The sequence below is a fragment of the Nyctibius grandis genome, chromosome 7 (genome assembly GCF_013368605.1).
Source record: "Nyctibius grandis isolate bNycGra1 chromosome 7, bNycGra1.pri, whole genome shotgun sequence".
NCBI lineage: Eukaryota > Metazoa > Chordata > Aves > Nyctibiiformes > Nyctibiidae > Nyctibius > Nyctibius grandis.
In genome coordinates, this window is record NC_090664.1 from 49,420,157 (window position 1) to 49,447,694 (window position 27,538).

Sequence of the window (27,538 nt, forward strand, 5' to 3'; positions counted from 1 at the left end):
GGGAGCGGAGCGGGGGAGATCCCCTCGGAGAGGGGCGGGGGGAGCAGCTCCCCCTCCCGGATTTGCGTCTCTTTCGGCTCAGGAGGGTTTTGCTCGGGGGGGAGCGCGCAGGGGCTGCCGCCTCCCGAGCCGGGAGAGGCTGGGGCACGGCGGCGGGGGGGCGGGCCGGCTGGGGGCTGCGGAGGGGGAGGGGAAGGGGAAGGGAAAGGGGAAGGGGAAGGGGAAGGGGAAGGGGAAGGGGAAGGGAGGATGCCCCTCCCCCCGCGGCCAAAAGAGGGCCAGCTCTGCCCTGCCTGCTATCCCCAGCCGCAGGGGTAATGGGAAACAACAGGGAGAGGGACGCAGGAGGGCGCTTCATCGGGCGGGGCGATCTGAAGGGGCCTCCCAAGGACCTGTCACCTGCACCCGGCAGCCTCCCCTCGCTCCCCGCTCGCTCTTGTCCCGCTCCCGCAGCTGGGGCACTCCGCGGGCAGATGCTTCAGGGGTGCCCCCGCAGCGTGCTTGTCAGCGGCGTGCTGTAGTTTGGGGAGGACGGGGAAGACTGCGGGGTCCGTTGGTTATAAGGGTCAGTGCTGCCCCAGGCACCTGCGCGAAACGCGGCTTTAAGTGGGAGTTAGTGGTGTGCAGCGCCGGGCACAGCACGGCCCCGCTGGCCCGCACGGGCACCGCAGCCGCCCTCAGCTCCCTGCCGTGAGTTTAACAGGGCTCCGCCGCTGTCCCGCGGCTGGTCGCAGCGCAGTGCTTCTTCCTAATTTCGTGTGTTATTTGGAATACCAGGACGGGAGGGGGGAAAGTTTGGTCCTCCTTTGCTTGGCACTGTGTGATGGGCTTTTTTTACGGAGGAAAATCTGTTCGGGAAGAAACGTTGCGGGCTTCTTTGCTGTATTGTCATGTAAATGGTCTTTAGGGTTTTCTTGCTGTCCTTGTTTGATTTTATTTTTGGCTTTCCGTCATTGTTCTACCCTCCGCTTCCATCTTTCAAGAGTGGCACCAAAAAAAAAAAAAATCTAAAAAAAAGGAAAAAAATATGAGGGGAGAGCGCATAAAAAAAATCATCAACAACAACAACAAAAAAAAACAACCAAAAACAAACCCCCACATCCACAACAGAAACCCCAAACAGCTTTTCCAAATGAGTGACACAGCCCGTGTCCATTCATCGCCTCACTCCGGCGAGGGGTTTCCGAGCAGCCCAGACCTCCTTAGCCAATTGCTGCCAGCAACATGTGGAGGGGAGGCATCGCTATAGCAACCGGTGGATGGGCCATGTGCGGCAGCCGGCAGGGGCTGCGAGCGCCCCGATATAAGGAGGGCAGCGCCGGGGCTCACCGGCATCCTCCGCCCGCGCCCCGCCGGGACCGCCCGGGGCCGCCCGGGGCCGCCGGCTCCCCCCGCCGCGCCGCGCCGGGAGGCGGCTGCGGGCTGCCAGGAGCGCTTGTGCCTGCCGCCGCCTTTGTCTCCGCCGAGGAGGGGAGTAGGGGGAGAGAGGGGGAAGTTTTGGCACCGGAGGAGGATTTCTAGAGCCCGCCGAGGTGCGCTGAGCCCTCCCAGGCAGGAGCCCGTCCCGCACGCCGGCTGTGGCGCCATGGCAGCAGGTAAATGCGGCGGAGGACCGGGGAGGGGGGAAGCGCCGTGTTTCGATGCGGCCTGGCCAGGGCTCGCGTGGGAGCCGTGTGCGCGGCGTGGGGCGGAGGAGCGGGGTCTGGGGGCGGGCGGGATGGGGGGCAGCCGCTGCCGCCGCCCGCCCCGTCGGTCCAGGCCGGGACGGGTCTCCGCGAAGCAGCGCGGGCGGCGGGAGGGCCGCTCGCCTCCGCCCGGCCCCGCGGCCGCGGCTCCGAAAGCCCCGGGCGCCCCCGGCCGAGCGGTGCCCCCGGGATGCCCCTGGCCTCTGACAGGAGAGGGGCGGAAGGGGGCAGCGGGCCCGGCAGGGCGAGGACGTGCCCTTCCCGCCCCCTCGGCCCGCTCACGGCTCGGTGCCCCGCGGACGGGGCCCCCCGCGGCGGGTGCGCGGAGGCGGCCGCCGGAGCCCCTTCCCCGGGCGGGGCCGGCCCGGGAGCCGCGGGGCCGGGCCCGGCTCCCTGCGAGACGGGGCGGCTGCTCGACCGGCGGGGCCCGCGGCGGGGCCGGCGCGTTACCGAGAGCCGGCTCGGTTGTTGGCGCTCGGTTTTAAGGGCGCTTTATCTAATCCCTAAATTATGTGCCTTCAGCATCAGCATTAGCTCAGCGCTGGCACTACGGCTTGTGTTTCTCTTGCTCGCTGAAGTTATTTGATTAAGCTCAGCTATCGCTGACCGTCCTCTTGGTTCGGGCTCTGACACTTTGTGACTTGGACCTGCGGAGTCCCTCTATTTAATCTGTTTCGTTCTGGTTTACAAAGCCCGGGGTGAGGAGGAAACCTCTTCCCGGTGCTCCCATTCTGCTGCTTTCTCCTCATTGCTCCTGGGTCCTTAGGGATGGGAATCGAAGTTTCTTCACCGTGGTGTTGCCGCATCGTCCTCTTCTTGCTGCCATCCCAGAGGCGCGCTGCGCAGCTTCGGGCAGGACGGGCCGCACTCCCTCCGGCTCCAGCTCACCTACCTCCTCCACAGACATGGATGTGGCTGTCCGGTTTCCTGAGTCGTGTGTTATCCCTACAGCATCTCAGTGATGCTGTTGACTTTTGTGCCGTACTCTTTAACTGAATGCCGACTTTAAAACAATCCTCAGGAAAATCTTGAAGCTCCTTAAATTTCCTCTTTCGCAACCTTATTCCTTCCACGCCACAAACTTCTTTGGGGTTCTTGGACATTTTGGCATTTCAGCATCACCTTGTAGTGGGATTCAGGATAATAGCTATAATTTCTTGTAACTCTAACCAGAAATTTCACTCTGTTTGCCTTTAGGAAGCCAGAAGAAAATATCTACCATTGATCAAGGGATCTTTGAACTCGCTGAATTCTTGATTGTATTCAGTCATTGTTTGTGGTATTAATCCTACTAAAAGGTATAGAGACGCTCCAGAGTGCTTTGTGGTGTTGAAGGTTGTGGAAAGATCATTGTATCCTTACAGCTGAATAGATCTGTGGCTCTTGCAGTGACCTTTCTCAGTGATTTGAATAAGCTGCAGTTCCCAGAAATCCATCTGCCTTTTGTGTTTGTCGATTTGTCTAATCTTTCCGACCCCTAAAAGAAGCAAAAAGTACCTTCCCAAATGATTTCATCCTCCCGAGTAAAAGCGTTAAATTGACCTCATTTCAGGTGATGAACTGACATCTGCTGAAAGTGATCCTGGCATCAGGCGAGCGAGCTTTCGGGGGGGGGGGGGGGGGGGGGCGTGAAGAGGGAGGCAGAAGACGGGCCGCAGAAACCTCTTTCTAACTCTAAAGATAGTACCTTAAAACATCAACAAGTAGCCTGGACCATGCAGCTTGGGAGTGCGGTGCTGAACGCAAGACACATTGTATGCACTGAAGGTGAACATCCTCAGGCCCTGCTGCCCCAGTGTAACCTGACTGGGAGCGCAAAGTAGGGGAGGAGAAGCAGGAACCAAAACGGAGGGAGATGCTGCTTTCCGTTCTGTTTGCTTTCTCATTTTACTAAAAGAAAACAAATCTGTAGGTTTCCTGGGGACAGAAGAGGGTAGCCAGGCTCCTCCTTATACAAAATGTTTCTCTGGTTTTCTAGTAATCTATCAAAACTTAACCAGCGTAGTATATGTCAACCTATGTCTCAGATAAATTCACTTCTAGTAATTTCCCTCTGTAAGGTTAAGTTTATATTTATTTAAGTGAGCAGACATACACAGATGTGTGTATATATATATGAATACATATTTTATATGTATATTTCCATACACACCCACACACATCCCTTTCTTCATGCTTTCTATATTAAGGAAATAATACACATATCCTTTATGGTTTGTTTAAATGTCAGTGACTGTGACTATTAGCAGAGGATCCTCTTTAAAAAAAAACCCTGATGAACTAAAACTTATTTTAGTGAAGTTTATTTTTAAGAATAATGATTTTCTTGTAGAATTCTTTTCTTCTGCCTAGGCACTTTTTTCCCTCCTTGAATGGCAGATTTGCAAGTACAATTTCATCTGCACAGAGGAACAATAGCTTTCAGTTGCACAAAGGATTTCTCCCACCCTGAATCCAAACCATAATGCCTCTTGCTCTGATAATAGCTTCTGAAAAGATTTTGTAATGCACAGAATTAATACATGATTATTTCCGCCTCACTTCTCTCATTTATTAGATTCTATAGTGAATTCCAAATTAAAAATAGCACCTCTTGAGTTTTTTAACGTTCTAATATTTTGAAACAAATCATATTCTGAAGTTCATCTTTTTTGCCCATGTTTACTAAGAAATCTGCATTTTTTAATTATTGCTCAGAACAAAACTGTCTAATATAAGTGTAAAAATCAAGGCGTGCAAAAATTGCAAAATACTATAATGTCAAGTTATTTTAAGATGAATCGTAGTGATTTTTCCTTTGCAAACTGGAGAGAGATCGGGTGCAGAGGTCTTTGCCTCTGAAGAGAGGTCAGGTGCAGTAACTGGCAAACTGGGTTTTAAATCAGGAAGATCTTTTTAAATTTGTGAAGCAAAACAAAACCTCAACTTCAGTTAGAGTTTTGCTTCAGCAAGGACCAGAACCAGGCCCTGTGTCCTAAAGGAAATAATGAAGTGTAATTCTGCTGAGGCATCTGGAAGGTGAGCTTTCACATCATTGCATGGGGAGCTCCTCTCTTCTCTTACAAAGACTTTCTCCCACGCTTCCAGCATAGGTGTGAGAACTTATTTACATGAAAGCACACATTAAATATTTACTGACATTTGCCTGGAATTCGTTTGAAATGTCGGCTGTTCTGCTGCATCATGGGATGACACCGCAGAACGGGATGCTGCTCTTTGATTAGAACAGTGATTTGTGACTCCAGCATTATGGCTGCTCTAGTTACTGACTCACTTTTGGGTGTATATAAAATGTGTTCTGTCGAGGGACTGGGAAAGCCTACATGAGATCAGATCCTAAGCATTTTTAGTTCCCTCTTAAAAAAAACCCAACCACCACAAACCCTGACAGAAGCAGCGTACTTGAAGCAAACACTGTTGAGTGTAAGTGGTAGGTGTAACATTGTTCTGAGATGGGGTAGATCTTTGCCTTCTAGTATTTAAGATCAGGCTGGGCCGTTTCAAAGCAAGGAAAGTCTGGCTGAACATCTCCAAAGCCTCTGTAGTTAAGAGTCACTTCCTAAGCCATCCATTTAGGAACTAGTTGTTTTTCCTTCACTGGGACTCTGTGATACTACACAATTTTCCGAGGAGAAAATCATTCAGAGGAATGTCAATATATTCTGTTATATAAAGTTTTAAAAATGCATAGTTACATGTAGCTGAGTTTAATATTTAATTATGTGTAATTTATGTGGTCTATTTATTTGTTAAGCCTTGGGTGGGAGGGGGGGGGAAGGTGATTTGTTTTTCTTGTTACGAAACAGCTATTGTTCCCTTTCCACCCCAGGTGCAGGCACCATGGCAGCCCCAACCAGCACAGGGAGAGGTGTTCTGCTTTAAAAGACATCCGACTGTAAATGTCAAATTCATAAATATTTAAACATTTTTCTTTCAATTTCAAGTCAAGTCTGACAGGACGCCTCTAATTAACCCTGGGCTCCGTTTCAGGCTGGGGCCTTATTGCAGGGAAAAATCAGGGGTTTAGGTGAGGTGGGGAAATCTGTGGTCCTGGCTGGGGGAAGCGGGAGGGGAGGGGGGGGAGGAAGAGGGAGGGAGCTGGTAACTAACTCGGATTAATTTTTACCCGTTTCGTAATTTGATGTTCGGTCAGACATCACGCAGGATGAAAGGGCAGCGGGTTTATCCACCTGAGTTGGAGACAGTGGGGACTGTTTCCTGATGAGGAATGCCCGGGGGGGCCGGGCCCCGCTACCCTTTGCGGCGCCGGGTGTTCCCAGCCCGGGCCGGGAGAGCCGCCGGTGCGGGACCGGGAGATGAAGCCGGAACCGGGCGGCGGGGCTTCGCCATCGTGTTTACCCGGCGGTTTATGCGGGGTCGCGCAGCCGGCAGCAGTCACCGGTGCCAGGGTGTCTCCCGGGGGCGGCGCGGAGGCTGGCTGGTGTGGCCCTAAGCACCAACCCCCCCCGGAGGCAGGGAGGGGAGAGGGGAACCCTCCGGGTCCCGACGGCAGCGGCTCCGGAGGTGCTCCCCGTGAAGCGGGAGGGAGGAAGGAGCAGGGAGAAGGGCTGGCGGCCCCGCAACAGAGCCCCTCTGCCTTCCCCGCCAGCCGCTCCGACGTGGCGGGCACGGCCGGGGAGCGGCGGGCGGCGAACGAGCCCCTCCGCCCCATCCCTCCCGCTGCGGGGCCGCCATCCCCTTCCAGGGCACGGAGGGTCGGGGCAGGCGCAGGTTCCCCCCGCATATTAGGGGTTTTGCAAGTCCTCGCCTGCCTGAAGCCCGTCACTAGGGACGCGGCTACACTGGCTTCTCACGGAAGACGCTTACCGAGGTGTAAACAAGGCTAAACACCCCACGGAAGGTTTCAGACTCTTGCCCGTGTTTCCCGTTCGCGAGTGCAGCCGTGCGCTGGGGACGTGAGGGGTGTCTCGGCGAGCCCTTCTTTTGTTACGGGCAGCCAGCTCCAGGCACGGCAACCCCGGCTCTGCGGGGAAAACTGCCTGGCAAAGTTGAAAGCAACATCTAAGATCACTATAACTACAGGGGGAGAGAAAGGCAAGCACGCTCTTTTTCTCCCCCGTGTTTACTCGGGGCATTTGACAGCACTTTGCTCCCATCATTTTCATTGTTCCTCTCGCATAGCCCTTTCCGGGTGCTTGTGCGCCTCGCTCACACGGCAACCGGAGAAGGAAAATCGTTTAAAACCGTGGCTGCGAAAGCAGAGAGAGAAGCGATTCGGGAGCAGTGCCCGAAACTGCCCACCAGTCTTTTTTTTTTCTTCCCGGCGGCGGTGCCCGTGCGCGCAGCCGGGCTCCGAGGCGGGGGAGGCGGCCCGAACCGCCCGGGGAGCGGGGCCGGCCCGCGGGGGTCCGGGGCGGGCGGAGGAGGGGGGGCAGCTTGTCCCCTCCTTGCTGATGGGAGGCCGAACACCGCGGTGAGCGGGATTAACGTCCCGGGGCGCAGCGCTCGGGGAGGGGGCGCCGGCACTTCGGCGGGAGCTGCCTATTTAGATGCAGATCGCGACCCCGGCCCCGAGGGGACGGCGGCCTTTCACGGAGATGCTAATGGCAGAGCGCAGCAGCCCTTCACCCCCCCCAGCCCCCAGGGCCCAGGCGGCGGGAGCTGCGAGCAGGCGGCGGCTGCCGTCGGTGCTGCCCCTCCCGGTCTCCTTTGCAAGCCCCCCCCCGCTTCCCCCGCCCGGTGCGGAGGGCGGGCAGCGGTGCGGACCGCGGGCGCACTCCCCCCGGTGCGGCCGGGGCAGGTGCGCGGAGCGTGGGGTAGGGGGGGCGTGGGGAGGCGGCCCCGCAGCCCCCCGGGGCTGGAGAGGAAAGGGGGGGGCAGCCCCCTCCTCCTGGTGGCTGTTGGGATTTGGAGGAGGGGCCGGCTGCGGTTGACGCGAGGGGAGGGAGGCGGCGGGCGCTGCGCGGGCGCGGAGGCGGTGTCGGGCGGCACATGCCCGGCCTGGGCGAGCCCTGCGCCCGCCCCCCTCCCCTGCCCCGCCCGGGGTTTACAAACCCGGCAATCCTCCTCCGCTCGGCGCATCCAGGCAAGAAAATCCGGGAGTCTTATTGAACCTGCATTTCCATTAACTCAGCCTCAGCCCCAGCTAATCCGCAGCACTGAAGGCAAGGAGGCTAATTAATGACAAGCTTTTACAGTCAAGACCAGCGATAATTGCTTTGGTGGCCTTTATGATTACAAGATAAAAATGGACCGGGCCTGACATAAGAACCACTGTGTACACTGCAAGACAGGAGGAAATTAAGAGCTGGCTAGCTGAATACGGAGCAGAAAATTACTAATAGAGGAGAGATAATGAATAGTCCGGCTAGGCATTCATGGGGAAAAATCCATTTTGTTACCACGCGAAATTAGGTGGTGGAAAGGAGTTTGCTAATTGTTCTCATCTTGTAGCAACCAGGACTGAGGCAGGGGCGTGCTTTTCAATTCATTTCCCTGGTAATTGTGGAAGGGGGAATGCGGGCCAAATGAGTCTTGCTGCAATTTGCGCGCCTGGTCTTTTCATTTTCATGTTGCTTTTTTAATTGTTGCTAATATAGCTTATAATGAAGCTAATGAGGGGAAATTATTGTACAACTTTTTAGCACATGGAGACAAGTGAAATGCACTAGAAGGAATCTCTCCTATTGCTGCAAAAATAATAGTAATCTGGAGGAGTTTGGAACTATCGAGCTTTTTTTTTACCCTTTTCCTTCTACAACAGACAAAAGGAAGGACCGGCACTTTTTTTTTCCCTTCTGTTGTTCCGTGTTTTATTTTTTACTCCAAGAAAAGAAAAATGATTGGGTTTTCCCTTGCTGCCCCCCTCGCAGCCGCTGGCCCTGGTTGCTGTCCTGCGGGGCGGGCTGGGGGGCGGCGGGGGACGCGGAGCTGCGGGGCGCGCCGCGGTGCTTGCGCGCAGCGAGCGCGCCGCCTCTGCCTTTCTCTAGTTAAATACAAGCCGCCGGTAGGGGAGGGGATGGAGGGGGACATGTCAGCAGTGCTGGCCCTGCCCGTCCGTTTGCCTCCCTCCGTCCCTGAAAGTTAGCGCTGCCGGGTGTTTTCCCCGACGGGGTTCCCCCCCGCTCCGCGCAGTTCCGCTCTGCTTCGCGACCGCGCAACTCAGGCGCTGCCTCTCTCTCCTCCCCTGCAGAAGAGCAACGTCCCGCCGCTCCCGCAGCGCGGGGAAGAGGCAGAGTCCGCCAAATTCCTCCTCCTCACCCTCCTCTCCCTCGCCTGCATCGCCGGGGTCCTGGCGGCGTCGGGAGTCGCCTACTGCCTTCGCCACCGCGCCCACCACCGCCTCAAGGAGAAGCTCTCGGCCCTGGGGGCCGATGCCGGCTCCGACGTCCCCGCTGCTTATCAGGTAAGGACCAAGCTTTCCTCCTCCGGCCCTGCTCCCCCGGGGTGCCCGGCAGACCCCCGGGGGGAAGCTTCACGTGCTGGGAGCCGAGGGAGTGGGTTTGTTTCTCATGCTGCCACCCCCACAATCTCCCCCCCAGGTCCATTCATCTTCCCGCGGATTCACTGTAGCAGCTTTTTACTGCTGGGTATTAATCTTGGCTATCCTGGTAGTTGCTGTAAATTTGTGCCTAATTCGAAACATTAAAAAAAATAAAGAAAAAAGAAGCCCTTGCCGTTGAAATTCTCTGAAAAATAACATTAATATCCATTATCTGTCACCTCTGCCACTATTAATAACGAAAAATCTTTAACATTTATGAGGAATGGATTGCACGGTTATCTGAAGATGTCTCTCTTTTTGAGTAATCGACTTCTTCAGGGTCTGATATGAAAAGAGCCTTTGACCCGATTGTTGCCACCTTCTGCCATTATTCAGATAAAACGAAATCTAATGCTGATAGATGGGGAGGTAAACCGGACTGGTTCTGGGAGAACAATGGTAGCAGATGTGTACCCAGTAGTATGGGAGGACTGTGCTCAGATTTCCTGAAATAAATGAGAAACCTCAGGCTTTCTCTTTCAGTTTCAAAAGTGTTGGGTGGAGAGACGCTCTGCATCTTCCTGAAGTTTGTTTTAGATCATGGCACTTATTTCTTGGTGTGTTATTGATGCGGTAATGCATGTGTTGTGGTTGTATACCACACAGCCCTGGTCTGCTAGCCCAAAATATTTGGAGTGTGACCAGGCAAAAGAATCCAAGAATGTGTAAACATTGTTGCTGTGGTATCCGTGTCTGCTGTGCACCCGTGGGGTCTCGCTAATGGTGCTCTTCTGTCAAGTTTTATTTTACTTTCTTGTTCTGCTTAGGACCAGGCATTATGGGCTTTCTGTATTCTGGAGCTGAGATAGATTCAAATTGGCAGCTGGGAGTCATACGGGAATAAACTCGTATTTCCCTGCAAAGTTTGGGTCTGCCTGTACCTCTTATATGTTAAAGATGTAATGTGTTAAGTACGTCTCCATGGGCTGGGTCCAGGGAGATTTTAGTACAGAATGATAAATATGAATGTTTCTGTAACAATTAGTATCTTCAGGAATGGTTTTCAGTTTAAACGGAATGTTTACTGTAAAAAAAAGTCTTTAGATTACTTTACATCTTTAAATTTAATGAGTTCCAAAGCAAGAGAGAGTGAGAGCAAAAGCATTTCCAATGGGGAAAAAAAAGGAGTGTTCTCTAGGATAAAGTGTGAACAAAACAGCAGTTTGTCAGATCAGTTTTGTTGGCCAAAGAGACTGTGGCCGTAAATATTTTTGTTTGGTTTTAATAGGGAACTTGCTGTTGGCTTATTTAAACCACAGAAGCAATAGGCAGTCTTTTTCTTCTGTTAAACAATACAAGGAATTCTTAATTTTGAAAAAAAAAGCCCTCCAGGTTCCAAAATCACACTTGAAACTGAATTTGTGATAATTAACAGGACAATCTTCCTACTGACAGCTCTAATTAATAGTATCTGTAATTAAAATCATGCCCTTCCAGCAGGAAAATTGTTTGAATTTCTTGGAGTGACCTTTTTTGCCATTTCTCCTGGGAGTATAGTGGTTAAGTTGATATTGATTTTATAATGAGCTCTGGTTTGTTTAATAAGAACCTGTAATCCAGACACTAAATGAAATGTGTGCTTCATTTCTTCTTCCCAGATTCATATATATTTTAAAGTCTTCCTGGTTAGATCTGAGAATGTCATTTTCTGTTTCAAAACAACAACAATGCTTCGAGGATGCTGCTCGGTTTTTCATTAGCAAGACTGTATTAATATGCTTTGTTCCTGACCTTTGGGCCCCGTCCTAACCACCTGACTTCTTAAACGTTTCCATTGGTTTTTCAGGGGAACTGTAGTCATGAGTGGGAGGAAAAACTTTTTTTTTCTTAAGTACAAAGGTTTCTAAGGGCTTGGCTCTCCTCCCGTGGAAGTAAATGGGAATTTTGCCATTTGTTTCAATGGCAGCAGTAGGAGGCCCCAGTACAGGCAGACAAAATACTCAGGCAGTTTGGATGCTGCTAAGTAGCGTTTTATCAAAATGAATCACTGAGCCTCGTTCTGTGTATAATAAACTATTCACGTGGATTTGAAGAGAAATAGGATTGAGCCCTATTCGCATCATCAAAATCGCCTTATGTTGAGCTGTGTTAAATGTGCCGGATAGCTGGTGTGGTGCATGTTTTGGATAACGTCAGTTAGGTCTCAGAAAAGCATCAGTTATCTTTTTCCTCATCTTCGCTGATACTCATAGGGAAATAATGTAACCGGTATTAATACGGGGGAAGAAAACAGCAGATAGCTTTGAAAATTGTACCTACTTTGTTCTCTTCTGTTAAATGTTTCCCAAGTATCTACTCAGTTAACTCAGTGTATTTTAAAAATACGAAATATTTCAGCAGCTGCTGCCACTAGACTTTAAAGCACAATACTCCAATATGTTGCTGCTTACAGCTTAAGTGACAGTTTTCAGATTTTTTTTTTTTAATTTGAAGGGGGAAAAATTGGTCAGTAGAGAAAGGCCTGGTGGCCCAATGTGATACAGAGAGGACACTGAAATACCACTTCAATTCACATGCTTCTCAAAATGTCAGTGGTTTATATCTCACATAAACAAGGCTGACCTAAATTTTCAAGATTTAGTAGAACCTTTTTTCATCCTAACCCAGTTCAGCCAGGAGAGTTCATTTGGGGTTTACTCCTTCCTTATACACCCTGTGAACTTACAAGAGTTTTTTCCCACAGCTGCTGCCTTTTTTTTTTTTTTTCTTTCTAGTTTGCACAGTGGAATACCAGCTTGAGAAGGGGAAAACAGACAAACTATTGTCAGGGAAATAGCAGGTTGGCTGCTAAGTCTCCCCTGCGCCGGAGGCATAGTGCCTGTCATGCAACGTCACTCTTCCTCCAGCACTCACCTGCTAGCATGAGCAGTTCTCGTGTGAGCACACTTATTTACTAGCATGAGCAGTTCTTGTGTGAGCACACTTATTTACTATCATGAGCAGTTCTTGTGTGAGCACACTTATCTACTAGTACGAGCAGTTCTTGTGTGAGCACACTTATCTACTAGCATGAGCAGTTCTTGTGTGAGCAAACTTACCTATAGCACAGGTATTTCTTGTGTAAGAGCAGGTAGAATGACCAGTGTTAGGCAGAACAACCAGTATTGTTTAAAAGTTGAAGCAGGCAAATAAAATCTCTGTGGTGCCTTTGATAAGCTGCCAAACGGCCCGATACCCCTTGAAGAGGCTGCGGTGTGAGTCTGGTTCTTCAGACGTTTGGTAAGGCGAGCAGCTGGCCTTCGAAGTGTAAAAGTAGGGTCTGGGAAATTAAACCCTATTTAAAGACTAACACTAGGAAGGGTAGAGACACAACTGCAACTTCATTTATCTTTGAATCAATAAACAGCAAAATTATAGGCTGGTTTAAGTGGCTAAGGAGCTTTTCAAAATTCATGGAAGAAGTGTATCTCGGAAAATGTTGCATGTGCATGAAGCACATTTTATACATAAAGGCAGAGAATTTTTCCGTACCTTTTAAACATGTCTCCTGTCCTTTCAAATCACACGTGTAATGATTAGATAAGTCAGCGTTAGGATTCAGGGATGACTAAAAAGAGGTTCTTGCTGCCTCTGCGGTGCCCCTGCGCTTGCGCACACCTTCACCCATGTTTTTAATTGTTGCTCGTGTTGCTTTGATCTTCTTTGAAAAGCAAGTTTAGCATTCTGCAAGCCCCCTCTCTGGTCCGGGAGATTAGGGCCGAAGCGTTTTAGGAATTTTCAGCAGACACTCTTTGATTTATTTCACAACACTGAGCAGATTTTCTTCATGCACTTTGAAGCCTTTAGAACATAACCCAGAGAAAAAACGGGCATTCAGAAACCGGGGGCGGGCTGCGAACAGGGCCACTAAGTGCACGTCTTACTTGTCACCGCTCCCATTAGCGAGCAATTTATTAATGTAATGAGTCTATGTTAGTGACTGCTGCTATTTAGGGATGCTCTGTTTAATTCAGGGTGATGTATTTGTGAGTCCAGCTGAACCCTGGCTTTTGATCCCCGTGTGGGGAACACTGGGTTGTGAGAGATGTTAAATCATCAGCATATTTTATACTTTGCACTGCAGAACTTTACTATGAGCATAATCTTCTGCATCACTGAAAATGCTCTGCAAAACGTTGGCCATAATGGAATTTAAAGGCAAAAGTTAAAATGCACTGAAGCTGACTTCAGAAAGACTGCCTTTTAATATTTGATGTCAATAATGTTCTTTTTAATTTTGCTTCATCTCAGCCAAAAGAACTTGCTTTAAAAAGCGAGGGGGCAGAGACTGAACAGTTTACAATGAAGTTCCTTCTTAAATGCCTGAAGTATTCAATGTTACATGAGCCGTGCACTGTCAGTGCAGCTGTATTACATCATCAGCTTTAAAAACTTGTTCAAATAACATGGTTTGGCAGGCATATAATTGTAAATTATATGTTAAATTCTACATTATTACATGTATTATATTATATATAAATTGTGTATTCCTTTGTCAAATACAGTCTTATTAATTACATGATCCTTCTGGATTCAGAGTCAGTAAGAACTTCTCTGTGCTTTTAAAGATTTGATCCTGCTGATATTTTTGATTAGTTATGTTAAGAACACAGTATTTACAACAATTACAGTAAATATTTTGCTGAAAATATTTTAAAAGGCTTCAGCTGAAAGAATCCACCAGAAACATACTCTCTATTAACCATCATGCCTGTTTTGTGTTTAAGTGCAGATAATTCATTACCTCTAATATGGCTTCATATTTTAAACTCTAGACTGACTTTCATAAGCAAGCATGTTGTTATAGTGTTAGACCTTAACGTTATAGTAATACTGTATATCCTTAGAAAATGGAACTTTGCGAACTAAGTGAAATGAAAAAAAAAAAAAAGGAAAATTTTGCTGTTCCTGTTTATCAAGTTCTCAGTAATATTCAAATTACCATCAGGATTGGGACCAAAGTAAACTGGCAATCTGAGGATAATCAGTGCCATGAAGTATTACCTCATAGCTACATAGACCTGTTTCCTTTTCAACGACCCTCACTACACAACATAAATATCACTAAGGACGAAGTGTATTCAGTCCATGAGTATTTAGGGAACATTTCAGTAAGGAATACATTTAGTAAGGATTTTAGATAGATGAAAACTTTGCCTTAAGGCTGAATTCTAGGAAGAGCTTGCTTTTGTTTTCTTCTGGGAAAACAAAGGACATAACACATTTTTAATCTTTTATTTTCCCGTGTCCTTATTAAAAGAGAAAAGAAAAGGTCATCTCACGTGACTATGTAAAGCAACAGGACAAGCTGTAATTGCTTGTAATAAAATATACAGGGGGAGGTGTGTGTTAGAGGAGTGGTTCTTGTCTGTTTAAGTCTGCTTATTGTATATTATGTAACTATTTTCTCTATCTTTAATTAGAATTTTGTCTTAAAATAAATTCTCAGGAACCTGCAAATACATTGTATGTAATGTTGTTATGTAAACCACTGTACTTTAAGATGAGACAGTTTTCACAATGTACAAAGTATATATTCTACGCACTAGTCAAGCATAGCAATCATGGGAGAGAAGAAAGACATGGGGAGTGTTTGAAGGTGATTAGAAGACAGCTTACCTTACGTTAAACACTTCATTGAAGTCAGACAGTGGATGGCCAAGGCAGAATGAGGCAAAACAGAAGGTATACCAATATGGATTTAACTTTTAATCTGTTTTTATCTGATTGGTGTTCAGAACAATCCATGATTCCTGTGGTGCAGTGGACTATGTAATTCCCTAACCTTGCTTTCTGTGGTAGCCATAAAATTGAGTTAAATGGTAGTAATGTTCAAAATAGCATTTCAAAATACTGTATGAATTTATAAATCAGCAGAAATTTATCAAACATGCCTGTTGATAACTTAGGGTATAAATAAATAAATAGGGGTGTGTTATCAATCATACCCTTAGCATTTAAAATCAACTCCAAAATAGTGCTTAATGAGAAATGCCCATTTTAAGTGCTAAAGCTCAATGGTACAAATTTCAGAGGGCACTTTAGGAAATCTGTATTCAAGCTTGTCTTGTCGGTCTGCGAGGAGCAGTGCTCTCCCATTGCCTCCTTTGCCTGGTGCTCCAGCGTGCACTGCCCCAGCATTGGGGCAGCCCTGGGGGAACCACGCTGGCTGCGTGAGAGAGGTTTATTGGGCTTGTTACGAATAGCTCTCCTCCAACCTTTCCTTATTTAAGAAAATAACTTCTGTAAATTACTCAGTGTTGGAGAAATGGGCTTGCCCTGACCGGAGGAGGGTTTTACCTTCACAGCCCAAGTGCTGGGCTGCTGCAGCAGTGGCCATGCAGCAACACTTGTTGAGTAAAACACTCTTTACATTAGGGCAGGCAGGTGGAGAGAGACGGTTTTTGCGGGTATGGAAGGAGAATGAGTATACATGCAACTCCTGGGGTGCTTGGATGAGAAGGTGCCATGTGGATTTAGATTGGAGTAATATACACAATCTTTTCCAAGTAGTTGGCTGTTTATCTGCTTAGGACTAGTGCAAAGTGACAGAGAGGAGGCAATGTTGACCATCTCCCCTTACCTGATTTTTTTTTTTCCCTGTCTAAAGAGGATGATGTTTGAGCTTGGTGTTTTGTGGAACAAGGACAGGCTTGCTCCAAGCATCTTGCAGTACAATTTCTGTGTATTTCGGATGTAAGAAATGCTAAGAAAAAAACAGTAGGAGGGGAAATTAAGTTAGTGACTCATTTTTAATTACTGGGAAATCCAGAGTCCTTACCCAAACAGGCATTTCTTAGAAATGTGCTGGAGATGCTCTGGACTTGCAGGCTGCATCTCGCCTAGTAAATTAAACTGGTAAATTGTTCAGATGGCCCTGGCACCATCTCAGGCCAAGCCACCCAACTTTCTCCCAAACAATTTCTCAGCGCAGTTAGCACAGGCCAAGAAAAAGACATGTATTCATTCACCGGGCAGTTTTGCTAATAATTTGGCTGTAGCCACCCTGTCTTAGAGGGAGAGAATTACTGTTGCTCTACCTGCCCTGACTCGCCGTCCTGGACTACCAAGGACTACCGCTCCCGAGCATCCCTCTCCTGCTTCTGAGCTCCTTCCCCCCGTCCCTGCTGCACCGTGGGCTGTTTGCCAGCGGAGCGTGGGCTGGCTCTGGATAAGTACAATGGATTGTCTCCCTCTGTTAAATTGATTATGTCCCAGTGCCTGTACGTTATAAAGAAGCCAAAGATAACCACAGCCTTGCCTAATGGGCTGGAGAGTATTTGATCTGCAGTCCAAGGCAGTACATCATCTCAAGCGTCCCGATTTCTTTCTGGAATAACTATACTGTCTTCAGTGGCATTTTTTTTTTCTGATGTAATGTAGAGGATAATCAGGCCTGTCTTTCCTACACACTTCTGCCCTTTTTTTCTGGTTTAGGATTTTTCTTTTTCTTTTGGAGCAGCTCTGTTATCGTGTTTCAGATTTGACACGTTCTTCGATTGTGTATTCTCTGAACGCTCAGCAGCTAACACTGCGATCTGGCTTGCTGAGCCTTTCATATTCCCTCAGAGTGCTGCACTAGAAGAAAAAAATATATTTTTAAAAGTTTTTAACTGGGAAGGTTTTGTTTGGTTTTTTTTTTCTAATTTGCAGAACGAATCGTGTACCAGGGTCACATTCCCTGGAAGAGAGTAGAAGATATTTTTGGGTACATAAAGAACTGTTGTAGATGATGTTTGTTGGTTCTTGTAGGACCATGTTGCCTGTGAGCAGGAGCAGGTTGCAGTTTATTCTCTGAAGTCTGTAAGGTATATAAAAACATTCTTCTTACTGCTTTCTTCTGGGTACATCTGTTCATCCTACGCACCGGTCTCGCACGGTGGGCAGTGAAAGGGGAGTTGGGGGATGCAGGGTCGCTTCCTTTCTCCTTTCCATGTGGGCGGGGAAGATGTGCTGTGCTCAGCAGTGTGCCGTCAGAGCAGGTCTATGTCCTGCCCCAAAGCCAATGAGGTCTCAGCTTCAGGGTTCTCCTGTCCTTCCTGCACTGTGTGTTTGTGCTTAGCCTTAGTGAAGGATTTGAGGCTGACCGATGCCACCTAAGGTTTTACCCTGGTAAACCCATATGGACTTGGCTGTTTTGAGGGACAGATGAGCAAAAGTAGGTTTTGAATCCTCAACTTTCTTCTGCCTGTAGCCCTGTAGTGCAGCTCTTGCAGGGATGTTGCAAAGTTGAATATTCTGGGAGGACGGTGATGTTTTTGCTCGTTTTATTGTGGTATAAACTAGAAGAGAACTTTGGGTAGAGCAGACTGGAGCTCTCCTGGGGTCATGCTGCTCAACTGCTCCAATCTTCCCAAAGGCAGAAGTTAGAGGTCATGTCCTGAGCAGCCTCAGGAGTGTGCATGACACGTGAGGGCAGGAGGATCCATGGATGGCCTGTATGCAGAGCTACAAAGAGTTGGAAGTCAAGGATGTGATTCATGTTGACTGGACAAGAGGCCTCATTTAATTCCTCTCAACAGTGACAAAGATGCAGCTCCAGGGATGAGGACCTCCTATCCAAGATGTTTTCCTTTTCATATATTCACATGCATAACAGAGATCTAAATGCTTTCCAGCAGTTCAAAGAACTGTAAAAGAAAATTTGAGTCATTTAATGCACACCAGAAAGGTACAGTAAAGGACTGAGACAACTCAGCTGATGTCTTTGTGTGGTGGCTTTTGCTGTTACAGGCTCTCGTAGCAGCAGTGTATGTCACTGCAGTGTACATCAGCTGGGGCGTTCCTGTAGCCCTTCGTCTTCCAGGTCAGGTTCTTGGCTGTCAGCATGCAGATCCAGTTTTCATCACTTGTATTCTTACAAAACAACTAAACCAACACTTAAGGAGAGGACTGTAAAAGAACACTTCTAGAAGTTAAATCCTTCAAAGAACTAAAATTAATTTGAGGAGGGGGGGCGGGAGAGAACAGCTTTTGAATTGGAGAAAATCAAATTTAGTGTAGGCGGCTTATCCAAAGGAGAAAATGCATGAGGTTTCCTCTGAGCTTTGCTGGCCAGTTTCTTGACTTTTTGCCAAAGACAAATGAGTGATGTTTTATTGATGTTTGCTGGGGATGACTGCATTCTAAACAAGCAGAGATTTTGACCGGGGAAATATTATGTTAAATTTTTTATATTTCAGACTGATAAAATCCTATTCATTGTTGGTGCAGTTTTTATTTTTCTGTTTTCCTGTCTAGCTAACATAGTTGCAGGCTTCTTGATGATTCCTGCTTTTTCCTTCTACATAGGACTGCTGCTGCTTTGCAGAACTGTGTTCTGGCAGCATCTCAGAAGTGGCTGATCTTGCTCTCCAAAGTGAGAACGCTTTGGAACAGCTCATCATTATCATGATAAAACTCATTTTTGGTATTGAGTTTACACACTTACTGTGGCTGATTAAAGGCACCCCCTTTCCCCTCATCAAATGTCATGTAACTTGGAGATACATGCATTTCATGCAGGTGGAAGGCTTTTTGATGGTCATGCTGTCTGACAACAGCAGAGGTGTATAATTTGAAGTGGGTTGTAGTAGAGCCATAACTACCAACCCTACCCATTTTCTAGTACTGCTGGTCTGAACATCCCCCTAATCTTCAAAACTGTATCAGAAGGAATATTCACGTCAGAGAAATATTGATCTTTCCCACTAACTATTAATAGAAGAACGAGGGAAAGATGAAAAGGAAAAATTCAGTCTACTGCTGCTTTTCTGGCAGCATGGGAAAAAGAAACTTGGATTTTACCTTTTTCCAACTTCTCAAGTGGAGTTTGTCCTGACTTCCTGTGAAAGAAAAATGCCTCGTGTGGAGTGAAAAGGTGTGATTTGCTGGAAGAGGTTTTGCTGCAGTGGATCACAGTGAAAGGTGCCAGTGGCTGGCTATCCACCTAAGGTTGGAGGAGAAATGTGATGGAGCTGAGTGTAGTTTTGGGAGCAAGAACAATCTACATATGTAAATTCATGTTACGTAGTGAAATTATGTCATACAGCATCTCCCTCTGTACTCTGGGGAAATAATATGTACAGTAAAATGGGAATGTGACCATGTAAATTCCATATACTGTCACCCACAAGAGTGAAATAAAGAGCTGCAATTCCTAATTAACCTCGCTAGAAAGCCCTTGGGTGTGAAGGTAAAACATACAGAAGGTTGCCTAGCAAGCTGTTCCAAATTTCAACTTGTTTTTGAAGGTCTGGGTCAACCCAGTGGCTCTCCAGGCATTGCTGACTAATAATTTTGTTTGCTTGTTTGAGGTTCTTAGAAGTTAATTAAGTATAAATCAATGCTTGAGGCTTCTGTGAGTGCTGGTCACTCCATCTCCAAAGAAACGCTGCAGAAGTGGAGGGAGTGAGGAAAAGGTGACAAGAATGATTAAGGGCATGGAAAAATCATATGAAGAGAGATTGAAAAGACAAATTATTTCTTCTAGAACAGTAACAGGTGGCAGTGTAGAAAAGGAAAAAAAGTGTATAAAACGAGGAACTGAAAGAAGAGTGAAACACTCTCTCTTCTGCCTAGCACCAGGCAAAGACCTTCAGTTATGTTAAATACTAAAGACTAATAGAGGAAAAGCTATCTGCGTAACACAACTGCAACATGACACGTTATTTCTGCAGAAGGTTGTTGATGCACAAGTTGTTAGCAGGAATCTCAAAAATCAAAGCAGCATGTGAGAAAAAATATTCCAGGTAATAAAATAGCTGATGATGTTTTAGAAGATGTCTGTAACTTCATGCGCCAGGTCTTAAAATAATCCAGAGTTAAGGCGTGACCATTTTAGGAATGTGCCTACCTTGTATGTTTTCTCCTGAACTGTTCCTGTGGTCCTTCTTGCAGACAGACTGGTGGCTGGTGGAGAGGTCCAAGGTGGCGTAACAACCCCTGTGCTTGCGGGAGTTGTAAAGGGAAACCCAGGGGCTTCAGGAATGGCCAAGGAAGTTCTTTTCTTTGAAAGCAAACACACACTTTAACTCCTTGCCGCTGCTGCAGGGTATTTATTGTAAGCAGTGCCGTGGGGCAGGTCAGGGATGGCGGGGAGGTCTGCCGGAGAACGACTGTGATCCGGTCGAGAGCGCGGCTGTATGGAGAGGCAGGGGAAAGCAAAGAGAAATGTGTGTTTTCGCTGTTTTTGCTGTTTTCTCCAAAATGTGAAGTCTCCCTGTATCTCTGACTCAGATCAGTACTAAGATCTGAGTATAAAATCCCTCTCAGTTTTTCCAGGATCTCCTGTAACACTAATAAAGTGAATGTGTAGAAATATTGATCAACTTTTTTAATCCTTGAAGACTTTCATGTGTGTGTGTGTTTGTGTCTTCTCAGAGACATGATGGGACTCGTACATACTATTTTTTCCATAGTTTAGGAGAGTTTCTCTGCATTACCAAGTTTTTTGCTCGTAATAACCTATTCTGACTTACAAGCAGCTTTGTGCTTTATAGATGCCGTTTTTTTACAGTGTTTCCTCATTCACAAAATTTGCATTTGTTCTTCATAGCAGAGTTAAAAGAGTGATTTCATTTTTATTTTCAGTGGGGAATGGGTGAAGAGCAATGATTTTAGTTTCAAATCAGGAGAGGGTAATGACTGGCAATTTCAACTATCATGATAGATGATGTTTATGAAAAAAAATTTGTCGCTGATAGCCATCCTTGATAAATACTTCCTTATCCCAGCATTACCTCTTATATGTATAGCCACCTTCTATGAAAAAAAAAAAAGTATTTGGGGTTTTTTTAGAAGTTTTTAGGACTTCTTTTTGTATTTCTCTGCCTGATTTTAGTACCCCTGTTACCATGAATGCAGTTACACAGACTGAAGGAGAAGCAATAATAATCTTTGCAATGGGGTAAAATAACATTTTTAGACATAAACTTGTGGCTATATGTTTGTTTCTTTCCAAGGTAGAAGTGCATGCTGAGTCCTGCTGGCAAACTGGGAATTCTTGTTTCTAGCAGAAATGATCTCCCATTTTCAGTCCTGCAGGGCAATAAAATAGTGGACTACACAGCCTTAATGTATAGCTTTCCTGAGAAACTACAGCTGCCTTGGGACCGCATTTTTTGCCTGCTTTGGGCCCCAGGCGACTATAAACGCTGGGAGTGGAAAAGGAAACATTTGTGGCAGTTATCTTTTAGAGCACTTGCATCTGCTGGAAGTTGGTCGAGCTTTCGGTGGGTTAGACAAAGTCAAAATACGTGATGAATTTCCACAAGGTTCTGCATGGCCTTTCAGGTTAATTCAATCGTTACTATGGTTTATTTGTAACCCATACTGTGCTGTACGGCTCTCGCTGTGCTAGCGATGAATTTACTGTGCAAATTCATATTAAGAAGCAGCTGTGCCCTCATGAGCATGTATTTGAGTTAGTTAAGATGAACAAAATATGAAAAGGTGAAATTTGTTTTACAGATGATTTTTCTCTGTCCTAGTTACTCTTTAAGAAATCTTTCATCTCCCAGCTTCATATTTACCATATACTTGTCAAATGCTATATGCAACCACAGCTGTCTGAATTGCAGGACCAGCAGTGCTCATACACCCTAAGAAAAACCTGGGTACTTTTATGCTGGTAGATCTCAGGTGACTTCAGGTCTATGGTTTGCAGATCTTTCCTATTAGAGGTAGTCCCTGGTTTCCTTGGAAATGTCCTAATAGTTTCTTTAAATCCTGAGAGAAAGCACCATGATGTCATTATGCAGGGAAAATGCCAGTTCAAAGCAGTTTAAAGAAACATGAATGTTTTCCTATATCTTCTATCTGTGAAGTCCAGTGTACTGCAGTCATGTTGAGTTTGTTTCATAAAACTCTTCACTCTCTTAGAAATCAAGGATATAAACTGTCGTACTCACTCACACAGTCCTGTTTAGAGTGGTCTCGTATTTTTGTATAGGAAACAAATCCTCAGCAGAGTAACCTAAACACGGTCTTCAAATTTCACTGATCCTCTGGAAAGCAGTATTATCCCCAAAGATGCCTCTGATTTGCCGGAATAGAGAGCAGGGAAAACACACTACCGTTATTTCAGGGAAATATCATTAGACCTATAGTGTTGTGCCTTCCTTGGCGACACGAGCCATGTAAAAGACCTCTCCCTCCTTCACGAGCTTCTGGGCTGTTTATATGCCTGTGTCACTGATGAGACGTTACTGAAAGAATTAAAGTAAAAATATTTCCTTAAGCTGTATTGCATAGTCAGTGTCTTTGGTTCTGTGCAAGCCAGAAATTCTCATGTCTACTGGACTTCTGGAGATGTGTACAAGACCATGATGGCTTTCTGTTTGTTTGATTTGGTAGGATAAGACTGTGCAAATGCTTGAATTTAAGGAGAGGCAATAAAACAAATAAATACAAATAAAGGAAGAGTAATTTTCCATGTAAGATAGCCTTGTTTCCTTTGCCTTTCCCCTCCCGCATGGCCTCTACTTTCTTTGTGTACATGAAGAAAGGGGAATAGTAATTACATGAGTCACCACCAGGAAACACTCGCAATACTGAAATAATCGAAATTTTTAATTTCACAGGCCATAATCAAAATTGGGGTTTTGTTTGGAAAATGAGTCTCAAGCCTGTGTTTGACTGCACAGCTCTGAAAGAGAAGCAGCAGCCCTGCCTTTTAGGTCATTTGAAAACCAAACAAAGCAAAACCCCTACACCGAGACTCGGAGTTATATCCAGATGTACAGAGGGTGGTGCAGTATGAGAGGGCAGATAGTAAACTGAACTGGACAGACTAAGGCTGTATTGACAATCAAATAAATACATTTGGCTTTCTTCGACCCACTCCAGATCCATCACATACAAGTCTAGGTAAATATGAATTGTACAGAATATGGATACGTAATGATAACATTTGATGCTGAGGCAGAGATGAAGTCTTTCAAAATACTACTCTCAAACATTTTTCCAATGTCTCCCTTTGTTCCTTCTCTGAAGACACACTGATCTCAGTAGTTGCGTTTTCTGGCAAGGATAGAAAATATATTTACAAGTATCCTATATATGTAAACAGCTCTTTTACTCCTGGACAAAAAGTATGTTCAAATGAAACTAAAGCTTGAAAGTATGTTTCAATAACTCAAAAAATAAATGGTAATAAAGCTGCAATTATCCCCAAAGCTACAAACACAGTAAATAAGTTAAAGTTAAATTTATAACACCTGCAAGCATATTAAGTACGCAAAAGCAAAACAAAGGCAGCCAAATGACTTTAGCTTCACCCTGTAGTAACACTAAGCAAATTTAGTTAGAGAATAATGATGTTTGTAGTCCTAGATTCATTTGTTTAAAAAAAATGAGCCTACCTTATTTTTTCATTTTTTAAATCTGTGTTATGACTGCATCCATAGCAGAACGGTTAAATCCATGCTGTATGTGCAGACCTCAGCTCATCCTGTGAATAATACCTCCTTAATTTAAAGGAAAGTGAGGCTACTATTTGATTAAATATATTAAAGCTGAGAAGAAAAACATTTTTAAAGGTCTTATTCTTCCATACCTAGCATATATTCTTACTTTTCATTATGTATTTTGTTATAAAGTATAGCCTTGAACCTTTAGAATTAGTAGTCAGCATTTTTAATTTAAAATTTCTACAAAACAATTTTGGTTTGCGTGTAAAATGAATACAGTGTTATTGTGATCATGCCTGCTTAAGGAGTTTTGTTTCTGATAGAATATTAGGCAGGTCAGGTTGAAAGGGCTTGGTGTACACTCAGCTATCACTTTTAATAAACAGTGATTTCTTTGTCTAATGTCTCTGCATTTTCGTAATGATTATACTATGGAAGGGTTTATTCTCTCTTCTGTTTTGTTAATTCTGAAAATAGTTGTGCCACACTTATTTCTGGACTAGCTCAGGTGATTTCCATTTAAATTTGTTAAGCAAAAGATTTTTAAAAGCGTGGAAATATCACGCCTATTTCCTGGACTTTATTTTTGGAATTATGTAAATTTAGGCATCAGTTACAAAAATAGATTATTTTCATTAATATATAGTAACGAAATTATATTTCTTTTTTCTAAATAAACTGTAAAGTTGACGTTTCCCTCAGATTCCAGGCTCCTATTAAGCAGATTTAAGATGAATTTGACTGGGGAAGAAGAACAGTATTTTAGATATGAATCTATTTTCATTTACTTTGGACTGAACAATTTCATTTACAATACGCCAGCTGGGTGAGAATGATTCACGTGCCGCGGTTGGTGGCTGGACTCAGACTACCTGAACATATAGCATAGTGCATTCGCATTAAGTAAGTGTATTTTAATAAACAGCAACATCCTCACTGGAGGCAGCTTTGAGGTGGAGTGGCTCATCTTTAGAAGTAATGAGTGGAAAGCCGAGGTGCGCGTTGGCCATCACTTAACCAGGATGCCCAGGTCAGGTCTCCTGCCTGTAACGTGCCACCCTGAGGTTTTCAAATTCCATTTTTTGCAAATAAAACAAGGGAAAAGATTCAATATTGGCCATTCAAGCCTCGGTTCCAGCTGGTTTTAGTTCCATGCTTGCCTATGCTCCTAGTCCTTACCAGGGTGTATACATAGGTTTCTCTCAAAACCCAAACATTTTCATAAAATATATGGTCTTAATGGATTTTCCAGATACCTACAGTATTAGTTGAATTTGATGGAAGATAAAAAATTCTCCAAATTATCGTTTGCTGTCTTGCCCTTCTGTGACGCTGATGGCTCCTGTGCATCACGAAGCCAAGTGGCAGCAAATGCCGCTGCTGTCACTGGCTAGGGACGTCCAGAAGAGGTGGCCTAACACTTCTGGTGGTAAGCAGGTTGCATCTCTAAACCAGACCTGGACATGTGTCTGTGGGGTTCATTTCTGAACAGACTTGATGCCTCCTTGATTGAGACGAGAGTTTTTTACTCATCTTTTCAAGTTCAGAGACCCATCCAACAAAACATAGTGGTAAGGCTGGCTCCCCATCCCTGTGGGTGGTTGTCCATTAGACACAACGAGTCTCTTAATGCCCTTCTTTAAATGTGAATAAACTACATTTATGCCGCAATGTGGTTCATTCACAAGTGGACTGTATGAATTTGAAAATCCATTTGTTGTGCCTGAGGAAATAATTGTTGCTTCGTGCTTCTCCCTGTCTCTGTGAAGACAAGCAAGTATTAGGAACACTTTAAAACCTCATTGGAAGAGATCCAGGGTTTTTCTGAGAACACTGTTTATGGTTTGTTTAAGGTTATCAATTATGTCTCAAATAAAAAGCTCTCTACAGATGATCATTGTGCTGTACTTTGAACTCATTTAACTGGACATTATTTACAGAATATTTATCTTGGTTATGGCACTTTTTGTCACACAGCGATATTACTTTTCCATTATATACTGCATGTGACTGCCACATAAGTTTGATAATAAATGCTGGGAAATAAAAAACAGAGCAAGTGCCTCAGTATGATAGCAATTCCTATGTGATGGGAAATAATGTCATAAACTTCAAATTACCTTTTAAATAAATGTTTACGTCCAACCCATCCATTAGATCATAGCCTGAAGGGTCAGGAGGATCATTTCTTCATATTTCACTGTATGCATTATGATTGCTTTTTTAGGTGTAAATGATGTTTTTAAATGAAGAATGGCACTCGAACTATACACAAACAACGGCTAGACATTACTGAGTCGCAGTATAGCAGAGATAGCCTCAGCCACTCAGCTAAATATAGAAGTGCAGCAGTAAATTGAATTCATTCTTAGAAAATATTTTTAATGGTGTACGTGTGGGGACACTACAGAAATATAGCTCGTGTCATTCTCACAGTTTGCAGCTTTGACATTTTAGACAAGTTTAAATTCTAGTTGTGGTTTGGTAGATGGCTGATTTGCTAAATGCTTGGGAAAGTAAATATTTTGGAGAGCAGGGAAGAGCATACCCAAGTGGGCAGAGAAGTGTACAGGTGACAGATACCATTTCCATCTAAATATGAGGAAAAATTTATTTCCTTTGAGTGTGACAGGGCACTGGAACAGGCTGCCCAGGGAGGCTGTGGAGTCTCCTTCTCTGGAGATATTCAAAACCCGCCTGGGTGTGACCCTGTGCAACATGCTCTGGGTGAAGTTGCTTTGGCAGGGGGTTGGACTAGATGATCTCCAGAGGTCCCTTCCAACCCCAACCAGTCTGTGATTATGTAATTAATGAGGGTTGTAACCATCCAGGGCCTTGTCTGCTTGTGAAGTGATGCCACCTCTGTAGGTGCCCAGGGATGGTGGTTCCCTGAGAGCACCTGGTGTGAAACACCCCACACGTTGAGAAGCCGCTATTCCCAATGCCTTTCATAGGAATTGGACAGAGCTGCCCATCTCAAGGATGAAGCAAACCTAAATCCCATGTTTAGACATTTCCCTGCTCTGAGGTGGACCTCCCTAGTCCTTGTGTCCTGGAGGAGCCCATTTGGCTCCCCAAAACGCCCCATGTATCAAAGCTTTTGTAAGTGGTGGTGGTGGTAACTGTGTTATCCCTGCAGCGCTACACTAAAAACCCAAACGGGAATTGAAATGTTTGGGCTGACAGAGAGGTGGCTTTGAAGAAGCAGAAGCTGTAGGTGTCCTGAGGCTGGTGCCATGCACATGGGGATGGGGCAGGTTCCTCAGCCTGGCCTAGTCTGGCTAGGAGTGGGGGAAGGAAGAGCTGTCAAGGGCTGTTAGACCAATCTGGAAATAAATTCAAACAAAAAACTTCTGTTTACAGGCAGGGGAAAAACCATTGTCTTGGAGATTTAAAACACCAACCAAGAAATTCAGTGCTGTTTTTGCTGCAACTATGATTTGACCTTCCTGTTTACATTAAACATTTTTTATGGCGGTGTGCAGTGACGTGGTTGCTTTGTTTAAGGTATTTGACAGCTACAGCAGTTCTGGGAATAATTGTTTTGGTTCTATATATGTCAGGAAAGAAATATGTTAAAATTTGAAATCAGATTACTTTTTTTTTAACACCTATTTATATTTTTTGTGTTTCTCAACCTTATTTTCCTTCATGAGGACTATGAACATGTTAAACTTAGTGTTAAAACAACATTTCTTAGTAACATTATGTCCAAAACATTTTTTTTTTAACATTTGGAGGTTAATCTACTCTAGAACCAGTTGGCTATAATACTGCTTCTTTTGTCATTATCATTTTTGTAAAAATGGTATATTAATTTCTTAGAGTTCACTTGATCCTGATTCTTTTTTGTTAGCAGAAGTCTATAATCCTTTCCACAGCAACCACTTGTAAAAGCGGAGGATTATGACTTGAGGCAGGATATGAGCAGCAGGAACAGATCAACTTAAAAACAAAGATCCTGTTTGAGTACAAATGCT

General features: G+C 45.3%; 1 protein-coding gene across 1 annotated transcript in view; it reads left to right on the forward strand.

The window, feature by feature from the left end:
- PTPRN2 (protein tyrosine phosphatase receptor type N2) overlaps positions 1-27,538 on the forward strand; it is a 698,861-nt gene that overhangs the window by 583,449 nt on the left and 87,874 nt on the right. The window contains exon 14 of the mRNA XM_068404529.1: positions 8,839-9,051. Within this exon, the coding sequence (XP_068260630.1) occupies positions 8,839-9,051 (213 nt within the window). The remainder of the gene's footprint in view (positions 1-8,838; positions 9,052-27,538) is intronic.